The sequence below is a fragment of the Clytia hemisphaerica genome, unplaced genomic scaffold (genome assembly GCF_902728285.1).
Source record: "Clytia hemisphaerica strain Z4C2 unplaced genomic scaffold, Clytia hemisphaerica genome assembly, whole genome shotgun sequence".
Classification (NCBI taxonomy): Eukaryota; Metazoa; Cnidaria; class Hydrozoa; order Leptothecata; family Clytiidae; genus Clytia; species Clytia hemisphaerica.
Window position 1 is genome coordinate 587,133 of NW_027104441.1, and position 27,796 is coordinate 614,928.

The following is a 27,796-nucleotide window of genomic DNA, read 5'->3' on the forward strand; positions in this document are numbered from 1 at the left end:
TTCCGATAAGGTGTATTTGAGGAACTTTGAAGCACCCTCGTCACCCACTGGTGAAGGCATGTGCCCTCACATCCCCCTGACCAGTGGGCACCAATCAAACCTCCCGGAACCCCAGCCGGGACCCCCAGGGGCCGTCCACGGTGGTACCCAAATGATGAGGTCATTTTTCCTAATTTTCTCCAATTTTCCAATTTTTGCCGGCTTTTGACGACGACGCTTTGAGGAACTTTGAAGGACCCCCACCGGTGCAGGCGTGTACCCTCACATCCACCCTGACCAGTGGGCACCGATCAAACTCCCTGGAAACCCCGGCCGGGACCTCCAGGGGCTGTCAATGGTGGTACCCAAATAAAGGAGGTAATTTTTTCCAATTTTGACCAATTTTTTGCCAATTTTCAAGCCTTTCCTCCAAGCTTTTTAAAGGATTGATGGAGGGTGCTGGCTTTGAGGGAGAGCAATGCAGAGGGTATCCGAAGGGCTATGGGGGGCTGTGGAGGGCTTTAGAGGCCTTAATTGATCTCACTGGCAATTTTTCCTGGTGAGAAAGGGGTGTAGCAGCCTCAATTGTGAGGAGGTAGGTCATTATTGGCAATTTTTGCCGGCTTTTGACGGCACTTAAAGAGAAGATTTGAAGGACCCTCAACGGTGCAGGCGTGTACTCTCACATCCCCCTGACCAGTGAGCACCGATCGGACCCCCCAGTACCGGCCGCTGGGACCCCCAGCAGGGGCCGTCCGCAGTGGTTTAATAAAGTCCACGAAGCCTTAAAATGTTCTTATAAAAAAACGTGTATCCCCTGTAATAGTCAATTTTTTCACCGTTTATATTTATAACTGAGGAATTATACTTACAAGAGACCAATGAGATTAATTATGATCTTCGGGGATAATCTTCACAAAGCAGAGCCAAAACAAGAGTGTGGAGCTTGTGGATGGGTGGATCTGGCAGTCTGGTTTAGGCTTCTTCGCCGGTAAGATACTATCTGACGGAGAACTATTATGGTTTACTATGTTTAACAAGGCAAGGGGCACTCACCCGCAGATTTATTAACTTCCGTATTGCTTACGTAACCAGTCTAATCGATTGCGGACGAAAATCAGTGTGTATTTCTTAGTTATCGACCATTTCAGTACATTTTCTAAAAGTCATCAACTGAAATATCAAAATAGAACTTTCGTGTTATCACGTGGCATTTACTCAACCAATGGCTTTTATTTTCGTGATCTAAACAAACTTGGCTAACAACATTGAAACTTCCTCTCAAAAAAAACTAAACGAAAGAAGACACATAATTTTAGTAGTTTTCAAAATATTTCAAAAATGGCTCCAAAACAAAGAATGAGGGTTGCCAATGAAAAGCACAGCCAAAATGTCAACTTACGTGGAAATGTACCTAAAACGATGGTGAGTATTTTTACTTGGCCAGAAAAAAAAGTTTTCTTTGGAGGGATATAATAATAATAATAATAATGATATATTTCTGGCATTTCCAAAATTTACATTTGGCTCTTCACCTGAAAATTCTGTATATAATATATGTGCAATGTCTAGAAAAAATTGTAAAATAACCTGGTAGTATACTGAAGAAAAATTGGGGCCGTATGCGGACAAGCAGATAGGGCACAAGTGTTACGCGTAAGCCAAATCGCGTATTACGAACAACCTCTAAATTGCCGAGTACAGGAGAAAAAAAATCGAAATTCAAAATGGCGGCCAAGGCCACGATGATAACTATCAAAAATCTTCGTTTTTCATTCAGCTATTGCAGCTCAATAAATCAATGAAATAATTTGAAATAAAAAGTAAACAAACCTTGAACCTTTCATGAATCAAAATAAATAAAAGTATTCATCTAAAGTGAAGATTACATTTCAAAATAAAACGATTTCCAAACCAACCTAAAGTAAGTCTCTGCCAACTAAAAACTTCTCTGCGGGGTCACTGACAAGGAGTTACGACTTCAGACTTTAGATTCCAATTCTTGTATAGGCTGCAACTACCTGCCAAATGATATGTATTACAAGACTTCCAATTGGGTCCATAATTAAGAAAATGAGATTATCTTATAGCACGGGGTTCTGTTTTTTAAACAAACTTCAAATAAAATTGTTAAGAGCTTGTTATTAACATATCACTTACTTACATAATTCATTTATGATATAACACCCCTTTCTTAAATAAATGGCCTCTTAAAGTCTTTTATGTTTGCCGCAAGAAGGAAGAAAAATTTAATTTGACCCCCGGTTTTTTCTCTCGATTTCGCGCGTGTTAGTGTAGACACAACTTTAATCCGGGGAAATGAAGCGTTTTCATTGGTCTAGAATCACAGATGGTCACGTGACCAGAATTTTTATCCAGGGAAATGCCGTGGCCGCAATGTTTTGCTTTAGTGAGATCGACCATTTTGTTGTTTAGATTTGAGCGGGCGAAATTTCTGTACAAACCAAAATATGGCTTCGTTGGAATACCGGTTGAAACACTTGTGAGGGACGAAGCGGTGGGCTAGTATGACGAATAAAATGATTAGGATTAAGAAGTATAAGGGGTAAAATGTGAATAGTGATAGAGCTAGACTAAAACCTAAACAAATCCGAGTATCTGAGTATGCTAGCTGAGGCCATCGCAATGTGTGCTATTATAAAAAATTAACGAATATATTTAAAAAAAAAAAAAATACTAACATAATGTTATAAGCTAGACTAGACTAAGGTTCAAGTACTATTGGTGGCTAGAGGTAAAGTAAGCGACAAAATAGATCTGAGAACTCGGTGTGATAGAATCACGACAGAGCGTAAGATAGAATGAGTAAAACTTGCATAGATTGCAACACCGAAGGCTGTGTAAAGTGTACTGGACCTTGCAAAACACGACCAGTATTTTGACATAAATAAGTGAGCTATCAACTATCTAAATTAAATTAATTGAAAATAATTAAACATAAATGGAAAAAAAAAAAAAAAAAAACTTCATAGAACTAGAATTATAAAGTCTATTATATGCCTGAAGAAAAATACAGACTAAAGTAAACCTAAGAACAGATGGGCTAAATCTAAATCAGAATGGAGACTAGGGAACCAAGGCTACGAGTAGGGATATTAGAAGAATTGAAGTCAGAATTAAATTAAAACTAAAATGGCGCGTGAAACAAATCGAGAATTAGACTAAAACTAGGTATAAGAATAAATAACATAGAAAGCACCAGTAGGAATAGCGAGTAGCGACGCAGGGACTACAGTGGTAGAAGAGGTATACTGCAAGCTCCTAGCTAGGGCTTTGTCGAAAATATTTTTTTGTTTCTTGACAAAAGGCTTTGTAAGTTTCTGAGTCACGACAGTTAACAGGTAGTTCATTAAAAATTTTAGAAGCTTCAGATTCAAAGGAACCACTAACATTACAGGTTTCACGCAATTTAGTTCCACCAATTACATCCGTTCGAGTCTTGGCTTGCACATATTTCTCCATAGGGAGGAATTTGGGCCAGTCATTCATATTCACTGATTTCCACGCAAGTTTAGCCAAACTGTATTCGGTCCGTTCTTTGACAGGTAGCCATTTCATATCTATTACGTCAGACTTGCGAGAGTAGCTCTTCCGGACGAAGCTAGCTGTGGCATTTTGGACTCGTTGTAATTGCTATATTTTCCATCCAATATTTCTTATATAAATTTATAATATGTTTTTGGATGAAGGGAGGTCTTTGACTGGACAAGACAGTCCAGTGTTTGTTAGTTTTTGCATCATGTGAATTCTTGACATTGGACTTTTTTCTTTATAATTTTTTAAGATTGCCCTGTCTGTGTTAGCCTGGGAATCCAAGCGTTAAACTTTTTTCACAGTCTAGTTTATGATTTTTTGCTGCTGGTTTAACGCTTGGTGCAGGTAACTCGCCTGCAGGGACATTTTTCCCTGCAATGCAGGTTCGGCCTGATTGGCCAGCTTTCGGCGTATTACTTAGCACAGCAGTACTATCGCGCGCATTTTGATAATTTCGATAAGAGTTTTTTATGGTAAGTTGATTATGTGTGTTTGCCTGGGTTTCCAAAGTTCAGAAAGTCTGTCAACAAGGGTTCATACACAGACTGTTTATAACATTCTGTGTCAGACTAATCTACCTGCACCAAGCTCTATAATTTTAGAACTTTGTGAGGTGAGGTATTTTTTGTTTTTTCTAAAATTATGAGCTTGGATTCCCAGGCTATGTCTGTGTGTGGTAAAAAGTTCATTCTCATTCAACAACACCAGAAATTTTCTGTGTCTGGTGCTTCTTTAAGTCAGGTGCATCGGCAGGGTTGCTTGCCAGCCTATAAAAAACAAAGCAAAACCTCTGAATGATCCTACTTCTGACTAACTTGTTCTCAAATTTGATGGGATCTTTCAAAGATGCACAAACAGAAATAAAAACAAACCTTTCTCAGTGAAATATATAAAGAGGTATTTCCATCTGGGAATTCTGTATAATTCATCAAAATGTTAACCCTCTCAGACAAAAAAACCATGGTTTGACCATTGCTTTCACCATGACACCAACTAAACTATTTTGAATTACATATAAAAGCAATGTTTTCATACAAAACTACATACTATTTATTTTATTATGTACCATGAGATCAGGTAACTTGCATCAGTGGAGGCAAATATGCATAGCCCTCAAATGAATGACCTGTCTGGTCAATAAATTACAAAGTAAAATAAAAACAAAAATGATAGAGTAGAGCTGCGAGCAGAGCTACGTAGTTCATTTGTTTGAAATTTTGCTGCTTTGATAGGTCAGTCATTTGATGGTATGCAAGTTTCCCTCCACTGATGCAGGTTACCCCACTTCATGGTGCCGTTAATCGAGTATTCTTTGTGAGCATATATGTTTCACAAGGGCAGTTTTTTTCATTTTATTTTTGCAGAACTTATTTTGGCAAGGCACAAGCAATGAAAATTATCACACGGATAGATAGAATCAGCCTCTTTTTAATTTAATTTCTTTCACTTTCCTAGGGGTGTAGGTAAAAATTGTGATTTCAGATCTCGTGCAAGGATTATATTTTGCAAAGATTTTTAAAATTTTGTGATCATTAAATTTCATGAATTCCCAGAAAAACTGGCGAAACTTACAAGATTTCATGCTTGCCTAAATTAATCCACTTGAGGTACAATGAAATGTCACAATGTCAAACTTGCTGTCTTGTCAAATGCTTTGTTTTGAAAGAACCTTCTTCAGACTTTACCAGTTGGGTGTTTGAAGATAAGAACGCCAATTATTGCTCTTTTCGGCAATTATTGCCAAAAGAGACAATTTTTTCAGCGATGAAATGCTGAATCAGCAGAAAAATAAAAAAAGTAAATAAATGAAAATTGCCGTTTTTGGAAAGAAAAGTTGATTTTCTTATTGAACACGTGGTAGTTGACACCCTGGTGATAAGTAGGCCCACTGTGCCTAGTTTAGTTTTGTTTTCATCTGGTTTTTGTTGGAAATGTAGCTAGCAAAATCAAGTCGCATGTAAACAAACTTACAACAGGGATTTTGTTATCTCTTTCTGGCTGTGTTTTGGCATCGATGCAGGATCTTTTTACATAATATTTTAGAAGTTTTCATGTTATTGAGCAACAAAAAATTGGAAAAAATCACTTTTAAAAATTTGAAAAACCTTTTTCTTGATGTAATTTTACAATTTTCAAACACCTGACATCTTTGCCCTTATAAGGACAACATTTTTTGCTGATTCAGCATTTAATCGTTAAAAAAAATGCCATTTTCGGAAATAATTGCCACTCACAGTACAATTTGAACTCCAAAGATTTTTGACCGATTATTTCTATAAAAATCTTGGAAATTATTGATAAACCCTTATAGAAACTCATAATACCCTAAGTAAGGTGTAGAAAATTATGTTTTATCTTAATGTAAAAAAGGTTTCCACATGATGATCACTTTTAGCCTGATTGTTTAAATGAAGGTATTGATTTAATGAGCCTGATGGAAACATTTTTTAACTTTTATTTATTTGTTCAGCTGTTTCAAAATTTTAATTTGATTTTCTATTTTAGCATTCTTTGTTGACTTTTAATCATTTTTTATTATCAGATAATAATGTGATTCTTTTTGTTTTTCAGAACCCAAAAGATGAGAAATATGCTGTTGGACCATGGCTTCTGGGATTGTTTTTGTTTGTTGTCTGTGGATCAGGTAAATAATTCTAATCTTTTCTGATTTACTTTCATCGGATCAGTAAATCTGCATTCAACAAATTTCTACCTCAGCTTTCTTAAAAATATTTTCAGATTTACTTCATTCCAGGTTTATTGCATCAGGTTTTGTAAGAAGAAATCAGAATTCAAATTAAATATATATACTTTTTCTCTTTTTTTTCAGCTGTCTTCCAAATCATTCAAAGTATCAGATACGGATTTTAAAGAAAAAACCATCAAATTGAATTCTGGGTATTTTTTTCTGGTGTCGGAATATATTATATTTATTGCGCAAGAGAATTTTAATAACAAATATATAAAATTGGCAATTGTAATTTATAAAGAAACTGTATATACAGAAAATTCTTCAATCTGGTTTCGTCGAAAGAGGCAATTTTGATACCTTGTTAAACCCGTTAAAATCGACTTGGTTTTTTTAAAGATTTTATTTTAAGATTTTTAACTTTGAGACTTTTTTGAAGTTGAAAAAAATTTTGTTCTCACATTACCTTACAACACACCGTTTTCTTTATAAATAGTTTATTTGATATAAACAATTAAATTGTATGATGAGGAATTTTGTTTTTCTACTAAAAAATGATATTTTCATGTATTTCTTTTTCTTTCTATTTCTTTCCTCGTTTTTTCGGTCTTCTATAACTTTAGGGCACTAATTTTGTCTAGTAGAGATGTATCAAAGCAGAGGGGAAACCTTAAAAAAGATTCCGTACTTTAGGTTCATCGGTAGCTTGAAGTGAAATTTGATGTAAATCCAGGTAGATGAACATACTAGGTATCTTTCGTACAAGATTTCAGTATTAAAAGGAAATCGACCGTTTTATACAGTTCTCGTGAAAAATCTAAATTTCCTGGTCTAGCCAACTAAATTAAATTCTTCGCGTACCTATTTCCAAAAGGTCTTGAAAAATCTTGAGATGACGGAAGGTCAAAAATCACGTTTTCCGAATGAGAAATTTGAGTTGGAAATTGGAAATTTGGTGAAACCATTCAATAACCTTAATAGGTCACGTTTTTACTTAATCCAGATAATAAGTAAACTTTGACAGATACTTACTTAAGGGTTATAGTGAAAAATCAATTCATAATTTGAAGATAAAACCTTATTATGTTTTCGCTTCTTTGACATTAGTCCGGGAGCCAAACCCAAAAAATGGCATTTTGCTTAACCCAAGATTCTACAGGATAAACTATACATTTTTGGAATCCTCAACTATCCTAGTTTTGGAAATGGTCGATCCCCAAAGCTAACTCCTGGTCAATTTTTCATACTGGGCCCGAGTTTAGGGGGTACATTTTACCCTTTGTAAGGATTTGTTAAGGAAAATACCATTCCAAGGTAGGCTGATGATCATTTTCGGCAAAAAACTATTGTGAAAAATTATTTTTATAGGTTTGCCTGGGGAAAAAAAGGGAAAATTTGGGTATTTTAACTAAATTTTGACCCTTTTTAAGTCTGGGACCTACCCAAACAACTTTTAATGAGACACAAACTAGGTGTTATGATAGACTTTGTTTGATGCATCAGAAAAATTTCAAACAGACAGTATTTAAAGTCTATTCACGATAAGTGTGCACTCTTTTTTCTTTTACCTATAACTTTTGAATGAATTCTTCAATCTTTATAAATTTGGTATCATTGGAAAGATATAAGTGAGTGGAACAATTTGAAATAAAAAAATCTTTAAAAAAATTCTAAAAATGAAGATGAAAATGAAGAAGAAAAAAATTAAGATCTTGTAGAAAAGTGCTATAACTTTCATTTTCACTGGAGAGATTCTTTGATCTTAGGAGGTCATCACTGTGAAGAAATTTCATTAAAATATTTATTCAATATAAAGTTATGATACAAAGTTAATAAGTGATTGACCCCAAAAAACAGCAAAAAACTGCAGAAAACAGCGTTTTTAGACGTCAATCAGCTTATAACTCTGTTTGATATCTTTTGACTGAATGATTATTTTTGAGAATTTTTTTCACAGTGATGACGTTCGATGATTAAGGATTCACTTCACTGAAAATGATAGTTATAACACTTTTCTACAAGATCTTCATTTTTTTCTTCTTCATTTTCATCTTCATTTTTATAATCTTTTTAAAGTTTTTTCTATTTCAAATTGTTCCACTCACTAATATCTTTCCAATGATACCAAATTTGTAAAGATTGAAGAATTCCTTCAAAAGTTATAGGTAAATGAAAAAAGAGTGCACACTTATCGTGAATAGACTTTAGTATTATTTCAGGGCTGCAGGGGGTAAAATTGCCCATTTTTATGGGTTTTTACCTTATTTGAGCAATTTTCACCACTAATCTTGGTTAAAACGTTATCAAAAATAGTTTTAACTTGATTTTCGTGTAATATATCCTGAAAGATTCCAATGCTGACTTAAAACTAACAAAACCTGGGGGTAAAAATGCCCATTTCTATCGTTTTTGGACCTATTTCACCCATAAAGCGGTTTTATGGTGTACCAATTTTATTTCTGACCACTGAAACAAGGATAATTTTGTAGTAGGAGCAATGGGAAAGTTATTTGTGGTTTTCATTGTCTGTAATCAGGGTCCCTGTGGGCAAATCAGGGGGTAAATACACCAATTTGGGTTAAGCAAAAGTGCTTATTTAAGGAGATATACGATTTGGCTCCCGGACTACATGTTTAAGAACAAAATGCTTTTGAAAAAATCAATTCGATTAATTTACATCATGAGTAATTAAGGAATAAAGTGTGGCATGGACCTTAATAAAACGTCAAAGAAAACTAACGACTCTCTATTCATATAAAAAATTTCTTTAGTTAGATTTTTTTCGGAAAATTTTTCTATTTGGCTACATCCCAAGTTATAGCTGTTTTTGTATGGAAATTTAGTGGAGAAATTGCCAAAAATGAGGTTTTTTGGAGATTTTAAAGGGAAGATACTTCCACAAAAATTTTCCGAAATTGTATTTTTAGATACTAAATAGATACATCACCTGAACCAAAAAAAATTCCAAAATGTTTGATTTTTACCCAGATTAGGGCTTTGAAAGATGAAATACTCTTCTTCGAAAAGCTCTTCGTTTTCTTCTTCGTTTAATTATTTCATCTCAATCTTTCGGCCATTTAAGTTATTCTAAAATCGAAAAATTGTCCAGAGCCCTGTAGAATTTACAAGAACCAACCAACTTTTTTTCATGTCCTGTCATTTGGGGTTCAGATATGGTTGATAAATACGATACATACAAAATACAAACAAAGATGAAACGAAATAAGCATACGACATAGTCTGTAGTATATATTTTGCAAACATTGATCTATTCAATTATTTAAAATTTAGATAGAAAATCTAAAATGTTTTCTTGTTTGGTGGTGGGTTGTTGCATTTGTTAGCCAATGGACATTTAAGACGGCAACATTTGACCGTGGCGCGAGTATGCGATGGAAGACGGCATTCGAAACCTCCGTGACGTCCGCTGGTTGATTTAGTGCAGTCGGCAGTCCACATTCCACGGCGAACGGTGTATCCGCAGTATTTGGTGTATGTGATATCGCAGTTCAATTTGATGAGATCCATTCGGTTGCATGAGTTACATTTTTCGAGTTCTGGAACCATAGTTGCAGCGTTACATGGCTTGTATTCGACAACGTGATGGACAGTATCACGCTTGGATCGGCCGCTGTATTTTCCTGAGTAAGACATGAAAAAAGAGAATCAGTTTTTGCACTGTCAATTTTCAGTTTCACCCTATATATTAATTTATGAAAAACTTTGAGAATAGAGTTGCTGAGTCTTAAGCAAATGAAAGCAAATCAAAAATTACATAATTAGGGGAGTTCTGCTCTTAAAATAAGGGCAGGATCGGAAAAATTTGAAAGTGCTTAATTATACCATCTTCTCATAGACCAACTGGGACCCCAAAGGGGGGGGCGTACGGGTTTGACGGTGTGACGGTATTAACCCTTTTTTCTATCGGTGTTTGAAGAAAAAAGTGACGGTATTTTGGTGTTAAACATGCCATGCGGTGACAAAATTAAGGATTTTACCCAATTTTACTGTCGGTGTTGACGGTAATCCAAGAAATATGCGTCGGTATTTCGGTGTCTGCGACCCCCGTACGCCCCCCTCCCCAAACTGGAAAGTTGGCTAAAATATCGTCCCCAGGCCAAAGTGAAAATTTTTTATCCCCACTGATAACAATCAAATAAACCAGTCCTCACTGCAAAATATTATTCTTCCCATCCCCACTGAATTTTCTGACTTGAAAAAAATGAAATTTAAATCCCATTGAAGTCGCCAAAAGGGTTCTTAAAAGTAATGTACCAGAAGACTTAAAAAAGGGAAATATTTAAAACAAAAGGATTCTTACTGATAATTTGTCGTTTCAAGATTTGTTCCATATCTTTGCTTGATTTTCGGACGATGCTCAATTTTTGCATTCCTTGACAGAATTGTTTGATGAGAGCAGATAAAGAGTCTTCTTTAAGTTCTGGGCCAGCAAAGATTTCGTCATTTTCAACCAAGAATTTGTTATTTGGGAAGTGGCCTTGAACCTAGAGTGGATTAAAGCAAAGAGTTTGGAGGTGTTGAGAATATCAATTCATGGACAATCTTTATAGATTTGTGTAATTGGAAAGTTTAGCGTTGATCCAGGACGCTTTCTTTCGCACTTTAAGTAGACTTGCTTCATCCTTAATAATAGTTCAAACTTGAAAATGCTCAATATTTCACTAAAGTTGATTTTCAAACATTTGATCCGCTGGGAAAACACAAAAATGACCCTAAATTTTTATTAACTCCCCCCCTGGATATTCAGCCCTTCTGGTATATGCACCCCGTGGATGTCTAATATCCTTAACTAGCATCATATTTGCAATAATTTGTAAATCCATAGTATTTGAAATAAAGTCACCGAAAACCTTACCATTTTGAGTCCATCTTCGATGCTGTCTGGAGTTGGTTCGTCTCCCTTCATTTTCCAAATGTAACAAATTTTCAATGCAGCGTCACGGAGAACGTTGAATCGCTGAAAAGGGAAAAATAAATAAATCACAGTGTGACAAGATATACACCCCTGTCCCTATGACAATATTCTAGCCATTGGAGAGATAAAATGACTTTTTATTGCTTAAAGGTTTAGTTTGACATAAGTGTTACCGTTTCATATCAGACACATATTTCATACCACCAGGAAAGTGTCTTGCTATTGTTATATTATGCTGATATAAGCAAAAAAAAGTTTTCTTTTCCTATTTCTGACCAATCTTGCTCCACACCCGTGTCAATCCAATGTGAAACAGCTTGTGTATTACAATTGATGAGTAAGCAAACGATACCACTCTTATTTAAAAACAAGACCTTTAATCCAGTTCAGATATTCAAAAGTATAAAATTTTGGGTCATTTTTCTCACGGGACAATTTTTATTCAGCAAACGTGTATAGAACACTTAGTAGTAAATCGAGTTTACAATATCTTGTGTAGTAGATGTAGCCTTTTTCAAGTAGGGAGGAGGCCTCGCCGGATTTGTGACAGAGGGGTGAAAATAAGAAGGGAATAAAAAATTATGTAGATGATGTGAGATTGTGATTCAGGTTTGCGCTTCAGTCATTAAAACTGACTTTGGTCAGCGATGAATCACAAGAGAAGAGTTATCTGACCATCTACTTACAGTGTTGAAGTCTTTCAAGAATTTGGCAGCTTCGATATCACCATGTTTTGGAACATCATAAAGTAAAAATCCTTTCTTTTTGTCAACAATGATTCGTTCGTTGTATTTCGAACCGTTTTCTTCGAATTCCAAATTGTATTGGGTTGCCTGAATAAAAAATTATTTTGTACATAGTTTATAATCATTGAGAAGTTTCGTTATGGAGAACAGAGTCATCCTCTCTTATTCGACTTTCGAGAGAGAGAAAATCTTTTTCTAAAAGCTCGACGTTTTAATTAGACGATGTTATCGTCCGTTACAGTGATAATAAAGGCGGGAAAAATGGCGGTATGGCGTTATGGCGGTATACGGACAAAAATCGGCGAGAGAGTTTCGAAGAAACGTCTCCGCCACTGCTTACTCCACCCGAATTTATCACGCCTCTCCTAAACTATTCCCTTTTTTAGTGATCTTGTGTAGACGATAAGATCGTCTACGTTTTAATTTGAACTATAGACAGATTCGGGTAACAGAAGTTCGAATAAGAGAGAATTGTCGGTATAAAATAAAGAGGCCCCCCCAGCGGACCCTCAATTCACGCAATCACGCAATTTTTTTTCGAAATTCACGCATTCACGCAAATTTTCTCCGAGTTTCACGCAATAACCCGATTTTTCAGAAATCGGAAAACTTTATGGGAAAAATCGGGGAAACATTGGAAAATCGGAAAAACTGCACATAATCGGTGGGAAAAAGGGAAAACTCACGTATTCACGCACAAAATAGCCCAAATTCACGCATTCACGCAATCAAAAAGACATTTTCACGTTCACGCAAGTTTTTTCAACTCACGCATTCACGCATTTTTTTTTCAATTTTCACGCATTCACGCAACCGAAAATGCCCATTCACGCAATCACGCAAACCACTGGGGGGGGGGGGGCAATAAAGGACTCTCTGTTGTATGTTTTGGAAAATCTGATTTTGAAAAAAAATAATTATAACTTATAACTTTATAACTTTATAACGTTATAACTCTGAAGTCCTGAAGTGATGTTAAAATTTAATTTCAAAACATACTATGAAAAAAAGAAGTTATAAACGACTTACAGAAGCCAGGGCGACGCAAGCAACCAACAAAATGTTTTGAGCGGAAATCATCCTGAAAAAGGAAATAAGAAATTTTTATATGAATCGATCCAAAATTATTTCTAATCAGTGTTTGTGACAATAAAGTAACTGGAAGAATTTTCTTAAAATAAATAGAAAGCTATAAAAAGCCAAAAAATCACAAAAATATTTTATAAACTTGAGGAGCAAAATTTTCTAACTTACTTTTCTTGAAGATTCTTCTTTTTCGTTTGGAAAATGAAGGTTGAAGTTGAATTAAAATGTGATTCTTCACTGCTCAAAATCTCGATTTAAATACACTTCAATTTTTACCAAATTAGTCACCAGTCTTCTTCGTAAGGGTCTGGTAATGAGTGTGATTGGTAATAGCCCTTGAAAGGTGTTCAAACAAACCATTCACGATTTTTTAAATGTTGAATTTCGCAAACGCAAAATCGTGTTGTGTTTAGTCATAGACCGAATACGCATTTTTTATTATAAGACCATGAGGCTTCGATGGCCAAAATATTAAGAACAGTTTAAGGCTTCGCGGACTCAAAAACACCCAATTTTATAGGAAAATTGACAAAAATAATAACAAGACAGTGAAAATAAGAACATGTTAAGAACATTTTTAGACTTAAAACTCTAAAAGTTAAGAACATTATTAGAAGGCTTCAAAAATTTTGATTGTTCTTATTAAAAAACGTGTAGTTTGGGTTTGATAAATATTTTAAGATTATTTTCAAATAAGTCAATATTCGGTCACACTTGACAGTTGTCCAATTAGTTGAAATGTAAATATGTAAACATTACGATTACGACATTGTCTGGGACCTATCATTCATTAGGCTCTCTATTATTCGAATCCCTCCATAATTCGATAAAGTTAGACTTCCCGGGGGACTCTACAGACTCTACAAAAAGTGTTCCAGAGATAAGCGTAGCTCAAATTTAACAAAAAGAAAGAGAAAAGCATTATCATACTTAGATTTTGTATTGCTAAAGAGGAGTGATAATTGTAAACTGGAAATCAAATGAGAAATTTTGGATAGAAATGGGAATTTTGCAAAGTAAATGTCAAAATTTTTTTTGAAAGACTACTCAGGTCGATTCTAAAGGCCTTACTTTTGGTCGTGCATCATATGCGGGTTGCTTTCAGTTCGAATGACTCCTGCTGTTGATGCAAAATATGAAGTCTAAGATTATACCCAGCTTGAAGCAAAAATTAGAGAAGACCTTGTTGTCAGTACTGCTTGTTAAAATATGCTAAAAACTTTGAGCTGACCGGCCTAGAAGCTGGAATTTGATCCACAAGATCCTCGAAAAAAATATAATTTAGATGGAATACGACTCACGATTCACAAACTCTACGAAAAAAGGAGTCGGAAATTTCCCCATTTAAGGAACCAAAGCAAAAACCTTTTGAGATATATTGGCTTCAACAAAATACAAGCTTTTTGTAGAAAAATGATAATTTAGTGGTGTAATTTTCTCCAGATTTTCTAATAATGTCAGCTCTATATTTCAGGTAGACGATCCTATCGTCTACACAAGATCACTAAAAAGGGAATAGTTTAGGAGAGGCGTGATAAATTCGGGTGGAGTAAGCAGTGGCGGAGATGTTTACAGTGTAAAGTGTGTTCCAAAACTCTACCGCCACTTTTTTCCCGTAAACCGCCCTGACGCCCTAACTCTTTCTCGCATTTACCTTAAACGGACGATAGCATCGTCTATATTTCAGGATGCTTATTTCTCACACCCCTGTCTCAAAACCCCGGTGGAACTTTTTCCATCATCAAATTTCCTATTGAAATCCTAATTGGGATGGAAATTCTATTTTTCCAAGGTAAAAAAACCCATTGTGGATGGTTTTGGAGTGCAATTTTTAAACATGGAATTTTGAGAAGGGGATGAAATCAAAGTCGATTTCCCAGTGGGGCTGAAATTCAAGGAAGGGTATTTTCCAACCGGGGACGACATTTTTGCTTAATTTTCCAGTGGTGCTGGGGTTCCAGTGGGTCTGTAACACAGGGGTGTTTTCTCAGAAAAGTAAAATACATGATATTGCCTTCTGTTCCTAGAAAGTGAAGCATTTGAACCTTTAGTTTAATTTGAACAACACCGTAACACACCAAAATGAAGAGTCAGTAAAAGCATTAGCTAGATGGACTAACAAAACACGGCAATGCCAGCTAAGAAAGCATGTGAGGGAATTTCATTGAAAAGAATTTGAATTCGTGACTTTCATACCATGTACGTATTTTTCAAAAAACAGTTTACCAATGTTACCTAAGTTGTCAAGAGTGTTTGCTCTGAAAGCGTGGTTGCAAAATTATTTGTACAAAATTGTAAAAATTTATTTTGTAAAAAACAATTTGTACAGCTTTTCTAAAGATACATTGAAGCTATCAATCGATAAACATATTTATGTAGTGCAAACATCGAAAATTTACTTCCTAAAAATTAATGTCTGCACGTTTGGTAAAAACCTTATCTTTGTCAAGTCTCAGTTACCGCGCAAAAGAGTGGTAAAAATAAAATACTTTGAGGTAGCCATCCACTGGAAATTCAAAAATTAACAAAGAAATTTTAAATGAGCATATCTCCATATTACCAAAAGTGATCTGAATTGAAATGAAACTTCAGGTATTATTGTAGGGAGAGACTCGGCTGTTCTTGTTAAACCTCAAATTGTTCTTATCCTGTTCTTATTTATAGCGTGTAATTGATGTGTTAAAGGCGTTATACCTAATTTTTACCACTTTGACCCCTAAATGGCTTGAAATGGCAAATTTCAAATTCAGACTCAGGATTGTTCTTATAAAATTGTGCTTTTATAAAAAAGTGTATTTTTCTGATGCCCTCATAGAGACTTGGGAATAGTTCAAAATAATCGATCCTTAAAAGCTGCATATACCCAGTCCATATTTTTGCTGAATGTTTCAAGGAATGAAAAAGTGAAAAAATGTGTGCTGCAGCCATGTGAACGGATCGAATGTCTGTCTTGGATAGTAAAATAAATTGTTTTGTTTTCTTTCCAAGAGATTTTTTGCATAATTTCCCTTCCTTTAGTTCAAAAGCAAAGGAGTTCCGGAATTAGCAAGCAATAGCACCGTTTGGCGCCTCTTGTCTTTCGGCAAACCCTAAAAGCAGGCCTCTTGTTGGGGGGGGGGGGGGGAAACCATGCTGCCGTATATATAACTATGATCTCCATAAAAGACAGCGAATACCCAAAAATATAAATTGACATGAAGTGTGCTTGAGTAATTGAACCCATAATCACTGGGCAAAATAAAATGTCATAAACGACGAAGACCTATCGCGTGCAGGACTTGTTTTATTTGGAAAGCAATATTTAAGTCATACCGGGTGTGTCAAAAAAAACGCGCCTATTTTTTGATTTTTGGCGTACAAATTTCTATTGAACGAAGACAAATGAAATTTTTAGGGAAGATTTAAAATTTAATTTTTTACCCTTGGTGAAAATTATACATTTGTATCTTCATTTAAAGTGACTTTATGATAATTCCGCTGACTTAGGTCAATTTTTCATTGTTCACTGATTTTCATGGTTAAATCTTCCCATATGGAACAAGGAACTAAACTACGCTTCATTTTTACGCTCTTATTTTGCCTCGCTACTTTTAAAACATTAAAATGGCATCATTTTTTCATTTCATAGGTTAAGTTTTTTTTTCAAGGTCAATATTTGATAGATTCTAGCTAGTTAAAACCAAGCCATTTTTTAACGTCAATTGCGACGACAAAAAAATACTTTCAAATCGTCAATGGTGCAGAAATGAACCGATGTTATTACCTTTTGTACATTAAAATCCTTAGGTTTTCAGTTCAACTGTTTTGCAAAATGTTAAAGAAGCAGAACAGAGCTTGTATAATATAATATGATCGATTAAATAATGGAAATGAAACGAATTGATGAAAATTTGTTTTGCTAAGAAATGCTTTACATTGCCTTGAACACCTTGAGATGTTACGATAACACTGCGAAAAGATTCCCAAAACCCCTTTAAGGGCTCTGACCATAGTGAATTTTTCATAATTGCCGTGTTTAAAATGTGTTTTCTGACTGAAGTAACCAACAAAACTATGGCATGTTATACATTTTCTGTTAGACAAACTATTCCTGAATCTGAAAATTCAAAAATTGCATTGAAAAAATTTGATGAAGAAGAAAATGAGGACTTTTGCGGGGAAGAGTTTTTCAACTTTGAAGAGCTTAGTTTCGGCGAAGAAAAAACATTTTGAAAAAATTTTCGCAGTAGATGGTGTATCTTTTACCGAACAGTAAATATTTTTGCGGAAAATTTTTGTAAATGCTTCTTTGTCTCGAAATCTTCAAAATAGTGGTTTTTCATCAATTTTTCATCTGGATTTTGCTTAAAAAACAGTCATAACTTTTGACACATCTTTTTAGAAAAATTTTCCGCAAAATTCAAAATAGTTCAATTCTTTGCGGACAGTTTGAAAAAGTCTCGAAGCAAAAAAGTTAATTACCCATTAAAACTAAGCACTTTTTATAAAAGAGGGTGATGCAACATATTATTAACATCTTTTTAAAGTTCATAACGTCATTTTTGCAATTAAGTTCTTAATTACTCTTAAGGGATTCGATTAAAAAGCAGTTTATAAAGGCAATTCTTTGTTAAAAGTGTTAAGGAACCTGAAATATAACTTTTATGTTCAAATACCAAAATCAATTTTTGGACTATGGTCAGAGCCCTTAATTTAAAAACAAGATAAGTTTGACATTAAAAATTTTGGTTTAGTTTGTGTCAATTTGAGAAATCTTAAGAAAAGTGTAAATGTTTGGCTATTTCGAACAAGTTTCAAATAATCTTGCCGCGTAGATCCATGTTGTCTGAACACAAACCCGATTCTACGGCTAATTTCAAAATTCATTCGCTACGATAATCGTGAGATCCATGACATCAATTATAATTCGTCCTGAGACATTGTTTCAACGTTTATCTAACGTTATATGGACATTGAAAAAACGTTGTCGGCTAGTCTTTTTGCGATCTTTCTACCATCCTGCTAAGGCTCATAAAACATTGCCCGACACTAACCAAGGCGCTCCGTAGAGAATTATCTGGTACCAGGTGTTGAAATTTGATCCGACACGCCTTGTTCTATGTCGATTTTATAATTATTGCTTCTATAGAATTATTGCATCAAAGGACACAGCTTCTAGAAAGTGACTGGTTGAAGTATAAAAAAAGAGGCAAAAAACAAGGTTTTTCGACTCCAGCAAGCTTCTTTCTAGAGGGCTGTAGCTTTTAATACCAGAACTTTATATGAAAAATAATCACATAGCTAAAGCCGTGAAGTTTCAAAGTACTTCTATCTACAGTACCAAAAGTGAGATTTGTAGAAGGATAAAAAACTACTTTTTCTTCATTTTCAAAATTTTTTGAAATTACCCTTCTCAAAAATCAAAGTGAATTATATTTTCAACGGTTTACAGTAATTTGTTAGAATTGAAGCATCTGTTAAATGGTAAACAAAACAAGAATTAGTATACCTTCTAGGAAAATTATCCCTAAGAAAATTGCCCACAAAAAACTTCTAGTTCAACTGCCCCTCCAAAGAAAAAATAATGGACTTTAGTGAGATTCTTTTATATTTTTTTCGCAAACGCTAACCCAACTTTTCGGTTCGATATGAACTCTTTCTAGAGCTTCAGGGAAACTTCTAAACTTTCCTTTTGTTGGAAGCAAGGGATAATTATTGGGAAGAGTTTGTGATTGTCTCAGGGGTCAATCCTCCGGGGGAATTGTCCAGGGAGCATCTGTCCGGGGGCAATAGACCTTTTTCATAAATTACGTCACGAACATCACTTGCCTTGTATTCAAACAATTACCATAGTAATTATGTCCCTTGAGAAATTAAATAAAAGGTAGTTTTAATAAAATCTACTGGGGATTAATCACCTTGGCAATACTTTCAAAACGAGGCAAATGATGTTTGTGACGTAATTAATGAAAAGGTCTATTGTTGGGGAGAGTTGGCAATTGTCGCAGGGGTCAATCCTTCTACGGCCATGGATTTTCCTGTTATTGTCACAAACGATAAATGAATTCTCCCGTAAACTTTTTGTTTGAAATCTCTGGAAGCATTAAAATCACAAGGTTTGTTAATTCTTATTCAATATTTTTTTCCTCAAGATTGTAACAGATTCTGTGGGGAAACATCATAAAATTATTTTCCTTTCTTGTTTGGTGGTGGACTATTACATTTGTTGGGCAACGGACATCTAAGTCGGCAACATCTGACCGTGGCGCGAGTGTGTGACGGAAGACTGCACTGAAAACCTCCATGATTTCCGTATCTTGATTTTTGACAGTCGATTCCACGACCTCGAACCTCATATCCGCAGTATTTTGTGTAGTTGATATCACAATTTAATTTGATGAGATCGATTCGATTGCAAGAATTGCATTTTTCCAGTTCTGGTTTCATGGCGGCTGGATTACACGCTTTGTACTCGCTGACAGTGTGTACTGTAGCACGTTTTGTTCGACTACCGGAACCGTACTTTTCTAATAAAGAAAAATCGACCTGATAGATACAAGCGATTTTGGAAAGAGTCCAAAAAGGCCTGTCGTTTTTTGATTTTCGACTTTTTTTTTTAGCCAAACTGGTTTACCAACCCTCAAAGCTAATTAAAGGATTTGCTCTAAATAGCCCGATTTGAGTCTTTATTTACTTTTTGGCATTTCGGGATATCTAGCAGTATAACTTCAATCCTACACTCCGTTAATTAATTTTTTTTCAATCTTCCCGCTTATAAGACACCTTGACTAAGAGCATGTTATTTGGCGATATAATTCATTCAAAACATCGAAAAACTTTGAAGGAGCAAAGATTCCTTACTGATGATTTGTTGCTTTAAGATTTGTTCCATATCTTTGCTTGATTTTCGAACGATGCTCAACTTTTGCATTCCTTGACAGAATTGCTTCATGAGAGCGGATAAAGAGTCTTCTTTAAGTTCTGGACCAGCAAAAATTTCGTCATTTTCAACCAAGAATTTGTTGTTTGGGAAGTGTCCTTGAACCTGGATGGAGAATAATAATAGAATTTTGTTCACATAAGATTGCCGCAACCGTAAGAAGCTTCTTTATATTTACTACGTGTAGGGGAGTGCTACGTGTTACAGCCCCGAGGCTTCTGCTCATCCTCTAACAAAACCGTTCCTTATCTTTGAGCTAAACCAAAACTTTGCAACTCTCAAAATGTAATAATTGGCAAACTTAGCGAGAAAGTAGGTCATTCACTATTAAGCAGACCTCAGACTACCCTTCACAGTATTTTCTATGTAATTAATTTTTAGTGTAAGAATTCAATGCATTATTGTCATATTTTCTATTGGAGAGAACGAATACTAAGGTACCCGAAGCAAAAATGTTTCACAAAACTTTCCACGCAAGACCTTACCATTTTGAGACCATCTTCGATGCTGTCTGGAGTTGGTTCGTCTCCCTTCATTTTCCAAATGTAACAAATTTTCAATGCAGCGTCACGGAGAACGTTGAATCGCTAGAAAGGGAAAGTAGGGGAAATATGGCTTGATAAAATTGATCATCGATAATAATCGATAACATAATCGATATTAACAGGTGGATAAATAATAAATCGAGGTAAAAAATTAAGAGCACCAATACCAGACCTTTTCATAAATTACGTCAGGAACATCACTTGCCTCGTATTCAAACAATTACTATGATGATCATATCCCTTGAGACATAAAATGATTTTTATGAATAGAAAGTAGTTTTAATAAAATCCGCTGGGAGTTAATCATCATGGCAATAATTTTGAAACGGGGCAAGTGATGTTCATAACGTAATTTATGAAAAGGTCTATTGTCATTGATTAGCCATCGAAAAATTCTATAGTAATTGTTAACAAATCAAAATTCCAAAAATAATCGATAGCTAAACTGTCGATAAATACCGATTAATCATCGATAATAATCGATTACCGAATACTTTATAACTCGTATTTTCCATAAATCCAAAACAGATTTTAGTTTACGTTGGAGTTGCAGTTGTTGCAAGATTATTGGAATAAGCTGTTAAAGGGTCTCAGTTCATGATATGCACCATTGCAATGTCTTCTGACATTACATCACGGACCCAATAGCTGATTGGTTGTAAGTGACGTAAAGTCAATCAATACGTCACTTTCAACCAATCAGCTGTTGGGTCCGTTGAAGTCGTTGCAATGGTGCATATCATGAATATAAAAAAAAACTAAAAACAATCTACTTACAGTGTTGAAGTCTTTCAAGAATTTGGCAGCCTCGATATCACCATGTTTTGGTACATCATAAAGTAAAAATCCTTTCTTTTTGTCAACAATAATTCGTTCGTTGTATTTCGAACCATTTTCTTCGAATTCCAAATTATATTGGGTTGCCTTTAGTTAGAAAAAATTCACCGTTTTATGAGGATTTGAATCATAATTTTATAAGTGATGTCATGTAAACCGTCACTGCAAATGACTACCTTAAGTGGATAAATTTAATCCTCGCCAAAATTTCCAAATTCGGCAATTCGCCAAATTAAATCCCCGCCAAATTTAACAAAAAGAGAATTATGTGAAAAATCACAACTTTTTAGTACATTTTTGAGTAATTTTAACCCATTTCAGTGTGAAAAAATTTCCAATTTGCCAAATTAAATCCTCGCAAAATTTTACGAAATTGATCTATCGCCAAATTAAATCCCCACCAAAAATCGTATTTTGGCCAATCGCCAAATTAAATCCACGCCAAAATTTATCCACTTAAGGTAGCTCAAACTATTAAATGCTTTCCTCAATTAATTGTTTTGGTCGAAATTTAAAGAAAATTAAACTTACCGACGCCAAAGCGACACAAGCCACCAACAAAATGCTTTGAAGGGAAATCATTCTGAAAAAGAAGGTTGTAGCTTTACAATGAAGTAGGGTACAGTAAAAAGGAGGGTTGATATTTTGAATTTTCATCCAAGACAGGAATTTGACCAAAGTGGAATTTTATTGAGCAAAAATGGAAATCAATTTTTCAAGAGAGCATTGAGAATAGATGTAACATATGGTGTTCCAAAGTAACCCTAGAACGAAATAGAGCAATCTTTCTCGGATACGCATGGTGTGCAGAGATTAAAGAAATAACTCACGTATTTTAAATTTGTAGAACTGACTTCCTTCTTCGTTGAAAAATGAAGATCTCCAAAATTGAAAAATATAATTGGTCGTCCAAGAGAGACCAGTCTTAAATACACTTCAATTTTTACCAAGTTAGTACCCAGTGTACCTTGGAAAGGTCTGGGAACTAAAGATGGGTTAATGATACTTGACACCTGTGGAAATACACTCTTCAGTTTTATTTTCTTCAAAATATCAAGGACTATCAAGGGTAGGTAGGTACTGTATGTTTATTTATCGGTTTGAAGGGCGTATGAATTGATAAGCAAATACACGCCTTTTTATAAAAATGGTGTAAATCCATTTCATTATGAATATTTTTAACTTTTTGGTGGAAATCATCCTGAAATATTCTTACAATATTCTTAGATTAAGATAAAAAACAAGCCTAAATTTAGCATGCAATATATACTTCAAGCATGAATTTCGGATTTTTGTGAAACTTCTTAGCATTGCTTGGGAGTGAATGGCAATATACAGGTAATAGGCTATAGAAAATAAATGACATTCTTAGCTTCAGTTGTCTAACTCCATGATGGCAATATTCTTACAAGATTCTTAATTTTTTCGGCTATTTTCATCATAGACATTCTTATAAAGTGTATTCTTATTAAAAAAAAGCAAATATTCGGGTAGGTGAAAGTTCTTTTGAAGAAAATTTGATTCACAAAAATATAAATATCCATATATATGACACCCCTTTCTCACAGACCCACTGGTAAAATTGGCCAAAATATAGTACCCGGTGTAAAATTATCCACCACCAAGGTTTGTTCCCACTGAAAATAATCAAATAAACCAATCCTCACTGCAAAATAAGTACAATTTTTTCCATCCCCACTGAATTTTCTGATTTGAAAACAGAAGAATTGAAATCCCCAGCCTTAAAAAGTATGTGAATATTAATCCCATCGAGTTTCAGCCCGTTATCTTTGACCCCACTGGCTGGAAGAAATAAGAATTTCTGTCCAACTATATTCACTCAGGAGATTTGGGTGACAGAGAGCAGCACATTTATTCCGTCCTTATTAGGACTCATCAGCACTGCATATGTCCAGGAGACAGAAAAACCTAAGGGAGACCTTAAACTACATGTTTTATTCTATAAACATAACGTTTATAAGCATACATATACATATGGCTTCATTGTTTGAGAAAGATATAATGCTAAGCATATAATACGAGTCTGATATAGGGGTTGACACTTGGTTATAAAAAAGGTATAGGATTGTACATTTTGCAGCTATGAAACAGTGCGGGATATTTTTGTCCAATAAAGTCCATTTTTGCCTTATTTTGAGCTGCTGACGTTCCGTCCAAGTTATTGTAAGACACCATCTCCGCTTATTAGAGTACTCTCGGGTACCTAATAGCCGGGGGTTTGGAATAAGCGGGGGGTTTGGAAAAAATCTCAAAACCTAATAAGCGGGGGGGGGGAGGTTGAAATAAAAATGTCCTGGGTGGAAAATTTTCGAAAAGGAGGCTAAAGAATTAAGGCAAAAGAGGGAACTCTCAAAAAAACTTTCCCAAAAATCAATAAGCGAGGGGTTGGAATAAGAATGTCCTGGGTGGAAAATTTTCGAAATTAGCAGACCCCCGGCCGAGATGATAATATTCCCAGAATTAAAAAAAAAGAAACGATCAAAAGTTTGGAATCTTTTTCGCTGAATTTAAGTTTAATCTTAGGTATGCTCTTCAATACCAACTTTAAAAAATAGTTGTTTGAGCAGCTACTGTAAGGTCACGCCCAGCTTTCAATCTTTAAGGTGTAAACACTTAAGAACAAATATTGAACCTCTTACCCAAAGACTTCACGTTCTTACCACGCTTTGTACGCATATGATATCTTCTACGCGTATATTCCAGGTTGAGGAACATTATGTTAAAAAATAAACATCAATCACAAGAAATTTAACGCCAGAACGCTTTAAACTCTTAAGCACATTATCAACAAAACTTTAATGGGCAAGTTTTGATGGTGTGATTTGGAGACAGTAGACGTGAGCGTAACTCGTGCATCAGTACTATCCCCTAATTTTAAAACGTCTCGGGAGTTATATGGACGGTGTTTTAACATTTCGTGCCAGCTCGGACAGCATTGTTTAAAATATCAATATCAAATTTAATAAGAAATCTTGGTGAACTTCAACCGTTGTTATAAGTAGGCCCGACTGACAAATGGCAAATTCGTTAAAGTGGTCCTGACTGACAGGGAGTAAACTCGTTAACCTTTCTTTGAAGAACCCACTTCTTTCAAAGACCGAACCGTTACCTCTCATAATCCATAGGGGAGGGGGAGTTCATCGAATAGAGTAGCGGCGCGGACCTAAATAGTGTTAAAATCTACCGACTGACTCGCAAAAAATTTGACGTATTTTTAAAAAGTGTGAGGTTTTGGTAATTTACGTATACCTAAATAAACAAGCAAGGTATCTGAAAGAACAGGTTAAAATCATTGACTTTTATAAGCCTAGGAGCAAGCTATATCCGCAATTTTTGATCAGCTGGCACGATCTTGTCTTGTCTTTATGACTTAATTGTCCTGTACAACACACGCTAGGCTAATGCCTTCATCTAAAACTGGACTAGCCCGGAGTGGAGGCCACTTATGGTTTTTAATAGGTGGGATAACGCTGATAAGTGGCCAGATATAATATAAAAGCCTTCATTTTTTGGCTTTGCCTGAGCACAGCAAATCCATAGCACTAGATCCAATCCCTTTTTGGGAAAAACTTAGTGTCATCAAAACCAATAGAAAGCAGAATCCACTCCAGAGGTAGACTTTAATCTAAAAGTTTGCAGGTGTAGATTTAGATTTCTGAAATGAAAAAAGATTAGTCTGAAAAGCTTGAGTGACTGTTAAGAAGGACAAGAAGGATATTTTTATCCAGAAGTGGCTTTTGCTTTAGTTAAGACTTTAAAACTCTGGAGTCATACGACAAAATACACATTTTTTTAATGCAACTCCAACTTTCGGGTCAGGGCTAGGGTTGCTTAGAGATCTAGCTTGCTTTAACCACCTTTGATAATATACTATATTTGTGCTTATTAGGTCGAGGGCTTCCATTTGCCTAAAAAGCTTTTACTTTACGAGATCGTAAAAAAGATTTGCTAGAACGAGCCCAAGGAAAAAATGTGTACCACGTTCAAAAGATGGGGGAACGGCTTCCAAAAAAAAACGTTCTTGAAATGTAATAAAAGTCCAGTAGCGGTGGCAGTGCTGATAGGGTTCCATTTATCGAAATTAAACAGTAGTGGTAGTTAACTCAAATGTAGAAATGTTATATTATCAATTTATGAAGGAAGCAAAAAAAAACTATATCGCATAAATGTTTAGGTTTTTTATACAAAATTTACATAATTTTTCAGAACATCTTTAGTTAAGCTACTGTTGATAAATTAAAAATCTCGATAAATCTATGTTAGAATGTAAACAAACTCGAAAAAACAAAAATTCTTTTAAAAATGAAACCATCATTGTTCCCAAAGCTGGTATACGCGAGTCTGGCGTAAGAGTATGGATCAGTACTGCTTATTTCGCTGGACTTAAAATGTCAGTGAAATTGTCTACATACATTCAGAATGAGTCACATTTAAAGGTTCCAATAATGCACTCTTGCCTGTCTGATTCACAAAAAATCCATCAAAAAGCGAATCCCGAATACCTGTACCATGGATGGTTGATACCTCTTCCCCTTTAAATATCTTTGACCTGATTGGTGATGACGCTGTTATCTCCATAGTCTGCACGTATTATCCTTGCTACCTATATTATGAAGATAATGGAGGATATTGAGACTTGAAAAACGGTAACATATTCTCTATATGAATTCCTTTCGTCCAGTGATCTAGGAGAGTCTTATTTTACTTAGTCCACGACTTGCTGATTTGTTTTCTTTGTATCAAACGAGACATAGAAGAAGCAGGACTCTCGACCAATCAACCCCTTCCTGGTTTGTGACGATTACGCCGTTTATTAAATAATTCTTTCAAAGCTCGAAAACCGAGCCATTTCGAGCTCAGAATATTTTTTTTTAAACGGGGTTAAAATCGATTATAAACTTTTTCAGACGGTGCCCTAAAGACTGAAAACCCAAATGACTTTAAATTACTTTTTACAAATATGAAGGTATGAATTTTCCCACAAAAAGTAAAAACTTTAAAAATAAAGAAAAAACGACATAGTATTCTTACCTGTCAATATGATATTTCCCTCGTAGTTGAACGCACAGCTGAAAATCTCCTCCGTGTGACCTTCTAATACCTTTAAATGAAAATAGAGATTGTCACCAGTCGAGGGGTTAAAAAAGTGGGGTATCTAGAAAAAAAGTGGGGATACCTAGAAAAAAAGTTCTCGATAATTAGTAATTGAATATGGAATAAAGGGAAAATGAATAGGTTATGTACCTGTAAACACTCTCCAGTGATGGGGTCCCATAGACGAGCTGTGTGGTCGCTGCTTGCTGTCAAGACACGAGTTCCTTGTGGGTTGAAGACCACCTGAGTAGAAAAGATAGATAGATACTTGAATTACAGTTCCCTCCCCTTATTTATGTTTCTGTTTCTGTTTTTCCTTAAACAGGCCAGTTCCTCTTTGCTATTACTCGAGTGCTAGGGGCCTGGAATTCCCGAGTTATTATTTTCCCAAGTTACGAAACGAAACGGCTCGAAAAAATAAAAGCTCGAAAAGTTAAAAGCTAAAAAAACAAAAAAACTCGAGTTATCGTTTTTGTGACGACGTCATAATGACGTCGCATGCAAAATAACTCGGAAAAAAATAACTCGGGAATTCCAGGTCCCCGAGTGCAAAGCTGAAAAGTACATTTTATTTGAATTTTTTTTAGAGCTCGAGCAGTTTAGACAGTCGTTTATCGGGGTTTAAAAGTGGCACAAAGTTAGAGCATTCGGCTACGATGCGCAAGATTACGGGTTCAACCGTCAGCAGGGTCATAGAAATCCTTAGTTCTTATGTTTTTTGAATCAATGCAACCGTTTCAACTTTTCTCAAATTGCCCGTGACCAACAGTGGTCATAGCAAGGTTTTCCTATGAAACGGAAAATCGACTCAAAATTACAAATGAGCCCAAACTTTTAATATTTTGATGAATTTTGCTAAATTCTTACGCGGAAAAGCCATGCTACCAGTAGCGTAGACAAGGGAGGCGCAAAATTTATGTAGGAGAGTAGAGTTTTTATATTATGAATAGATAATTATAGTGTCATAAAAATCTGATCTCCTACACGAATTTTTCGCCCCTCTGGTCTACGCTACTGTGTTACCATACTATTTCCTGAAAATTCAAAACATCCTTATCACAGATATTTTATATATGGAGCACTAGATAGAGCTACTCCATCCCTAGAAGAAGCAAAATAATGCGCCATCTTGAACGAAGTAACGTCACAATTTAGCTTGTTGGTAAAAATATTGCTCCTTATTCTTAAGAATTGAACTAGTAATCGGCAAAAAAGGAAAAACAAATTTCCATTTTTATCGTCAAATCATGTAGAAACCGTCCAATTTGTATGGCGACCCGTCTTTTCTGGACTTTCATTTAACGTTTTTACAATAGAATTTTCAATAGAAGTGATCGTTGAACTTTGAGTAATCAGAAAAGCTGTTTTTCCATCTCTTTACATTCCTCT

The 27,796-nt window shown here is 35.1% G+C and overlaps 4 protein-coding genes and 1 non-coding gene across 5 annotated transcripts in view; 2 read left to right on the forward strand and 3 right to left on the reverse strand.

The window, feature by feature from the left end:
* Positions 1-1,205: 1,205 nt before the first annotated feature.
* LOC136820905 (stress-associated endoplasmic reticulum protein 2-like) lies at positions 1,206-6,793 on the forward strand. The gene is made up of 3 exons (XM_067077141.1): positions 1,206-1,404; positions 6,106-6,178; positions 6,365-6,793. The coding sequence occupies exons 1-3, from the start codon at positions 1,321-1,323 to the stop codon at positions 6,403-6,405; spliced, it is 198 nt and encodes a 65-aa protein (XP_066933242.1). The 5' UTR covers positions 1,206-1,320; the 3' UTR covers positions 6,406-6,793.
* LOC136820980 (small nucleolar RNA SNORD57) lies at positions 5,908-5,972 on the forward strand. Its single transcript, XR_010848670.1, has one exon. It is a non-coding gene; the product is annotated as a small nucleolar RNA SNORD57 (small nucleolar RNA).
* Positions 6,794-9,452: 2,659 nt separating the features above from the next.
* On the reverse strand, positions 9,453-13,245 carry LOC136820897 (uncharacterized). The gene is made up of 6 exons (XM_067077134.1): positions 13,160-13,245; positions 12,935-12,986; positions 11,846-11,992; positions 11,100-11,201; positions 10,545-10,728; positions 9,453-9,864 (listed from the first exon to the last, which is right to left on the reverse strand). Exons 2-6 carry the CDS (start codon positions 12,983-12,985, stop codon positions 9,524-9,526), a joined length of 825 nt encoding a protein of 274 aa, XP_066933235.1. The 5' UTR covers position 12,986; positions 13,160-13,245; the 3' UTR covers positions 9,453-9,523.
* A 5,846-nt stretch (positions 13,246-19,091) lies between these two features.
* On the reverse strand, positions 19,092-21,373 carry LOC136820895 (uncharacterized). The gene is made up of 4 exons (XM_067077133.1): positions 21,233-21,373; positions 20,396-20,497; positions 19,832-20,015; positions 19,092-19,497 (listed from the first exon to the last, which is right to left on the reverse strand). Exons 2-4 carry the CDS (start codon positions 20,444-20,446, stop codon positions 19,157-19,159), a joined length of 576 nt encoding a protein of 191 aa, XP_066933234.1. The 5' UTR covers positions 20,447-20,497; positions 21,233-21,373; the 3' UTR covers positions 19,092-19,156.
* A 4,038-nt stretch (positions 21,374-25,411) lies between these two features.
* LOC136820962 (dynein assembly factor with WD repeat domains 1-like) overlaps positions 25,412-27,796 on the reverse strand; it is a 42,505-nt gene continuing 40,120 nt past the window's right edge. The window contains exons 14-16 of the mRNA XM_067077193.1: positions 26,558-26,650; positions 26,345-26,414; positions 25,412-25,916 (exon numbers count right to left, since the gene is read on the reverse strand). Of these exons, the coding sequence (XP_066933294.1) occupies positions 25,882-25,916; positions 26,345-26,414; positions 26,558-26,650 (198 nt within the window). The 3' untranslated portion in view covers positions 25,412-25,881. The remainder of the gene's footprint in view (positions 25,917-26,344; positions 26,415-26,557; positions 26,651-27,796) is intronic.

Coding starts and splice junctions, on each gene's coding strand:
- LOC136820897 (XM_067077134.1), bottom strand. CDS start 12,985: ATGATTTCCGCTCAAAACATTTTGTTGGTTGCTTGCGTCGCCCTGGCT. Junction 11,993..12,934: donor CTTGCGTCGCCCTGGCTTCT/GTAAGTCGTTTA, acceptor TTTTTTATTCAG/GCAACCCAATACAATTTGGA. Junction 11,202..11,845: donor TCTTGAAAGACTTCAACACT/GTAAGTAGATGG, acceptor TTCCCTTTTCAG/CGATTCAACGTTCTCCGTGA.
- LOC136820895 (XM_067077133.1), bottom strand. CDS start 20,446: ATGAAGGGAGACGAACCAACTCCAGACAGCATCGAAGATGGTCTCAAA. Junction 20,016..20,395: donor TCGAAGATGGTCTCAAAATG/GTAAGGTCTTGC, acceptor TTCTCCATCCAG/GTTCAAGGACACTTCCCAAA. Junction 19,498..19,831: donor CTTAAAGCAACAAATCATCA/GTAAGGAATCTT, acceptor TTTCTTTATTAG/AAAAGTACGGTTCCGGTAGT.
- LOC136820905 (XM_067077141.1), top strand. CDS start 1,321: ATGGCTCCAAAACAAAGAATGAGGGTTGCCAATGAAAAGCACAGCCAA. Junction 1,405..6,105: donor GAAATGTACCTAAAACGATG/GTGAGTATTTTT, acceptor TTTGTTTTTCAG/AACCCAAAAGATGAGAAATA. Junction 6,179..6,364: donor GTTTGTTGTCTGTGGATCAG/GTAAATAATTCT, acceptor CTTTTTTTTCAG/CTGTCTTCCAAATCATTCAA.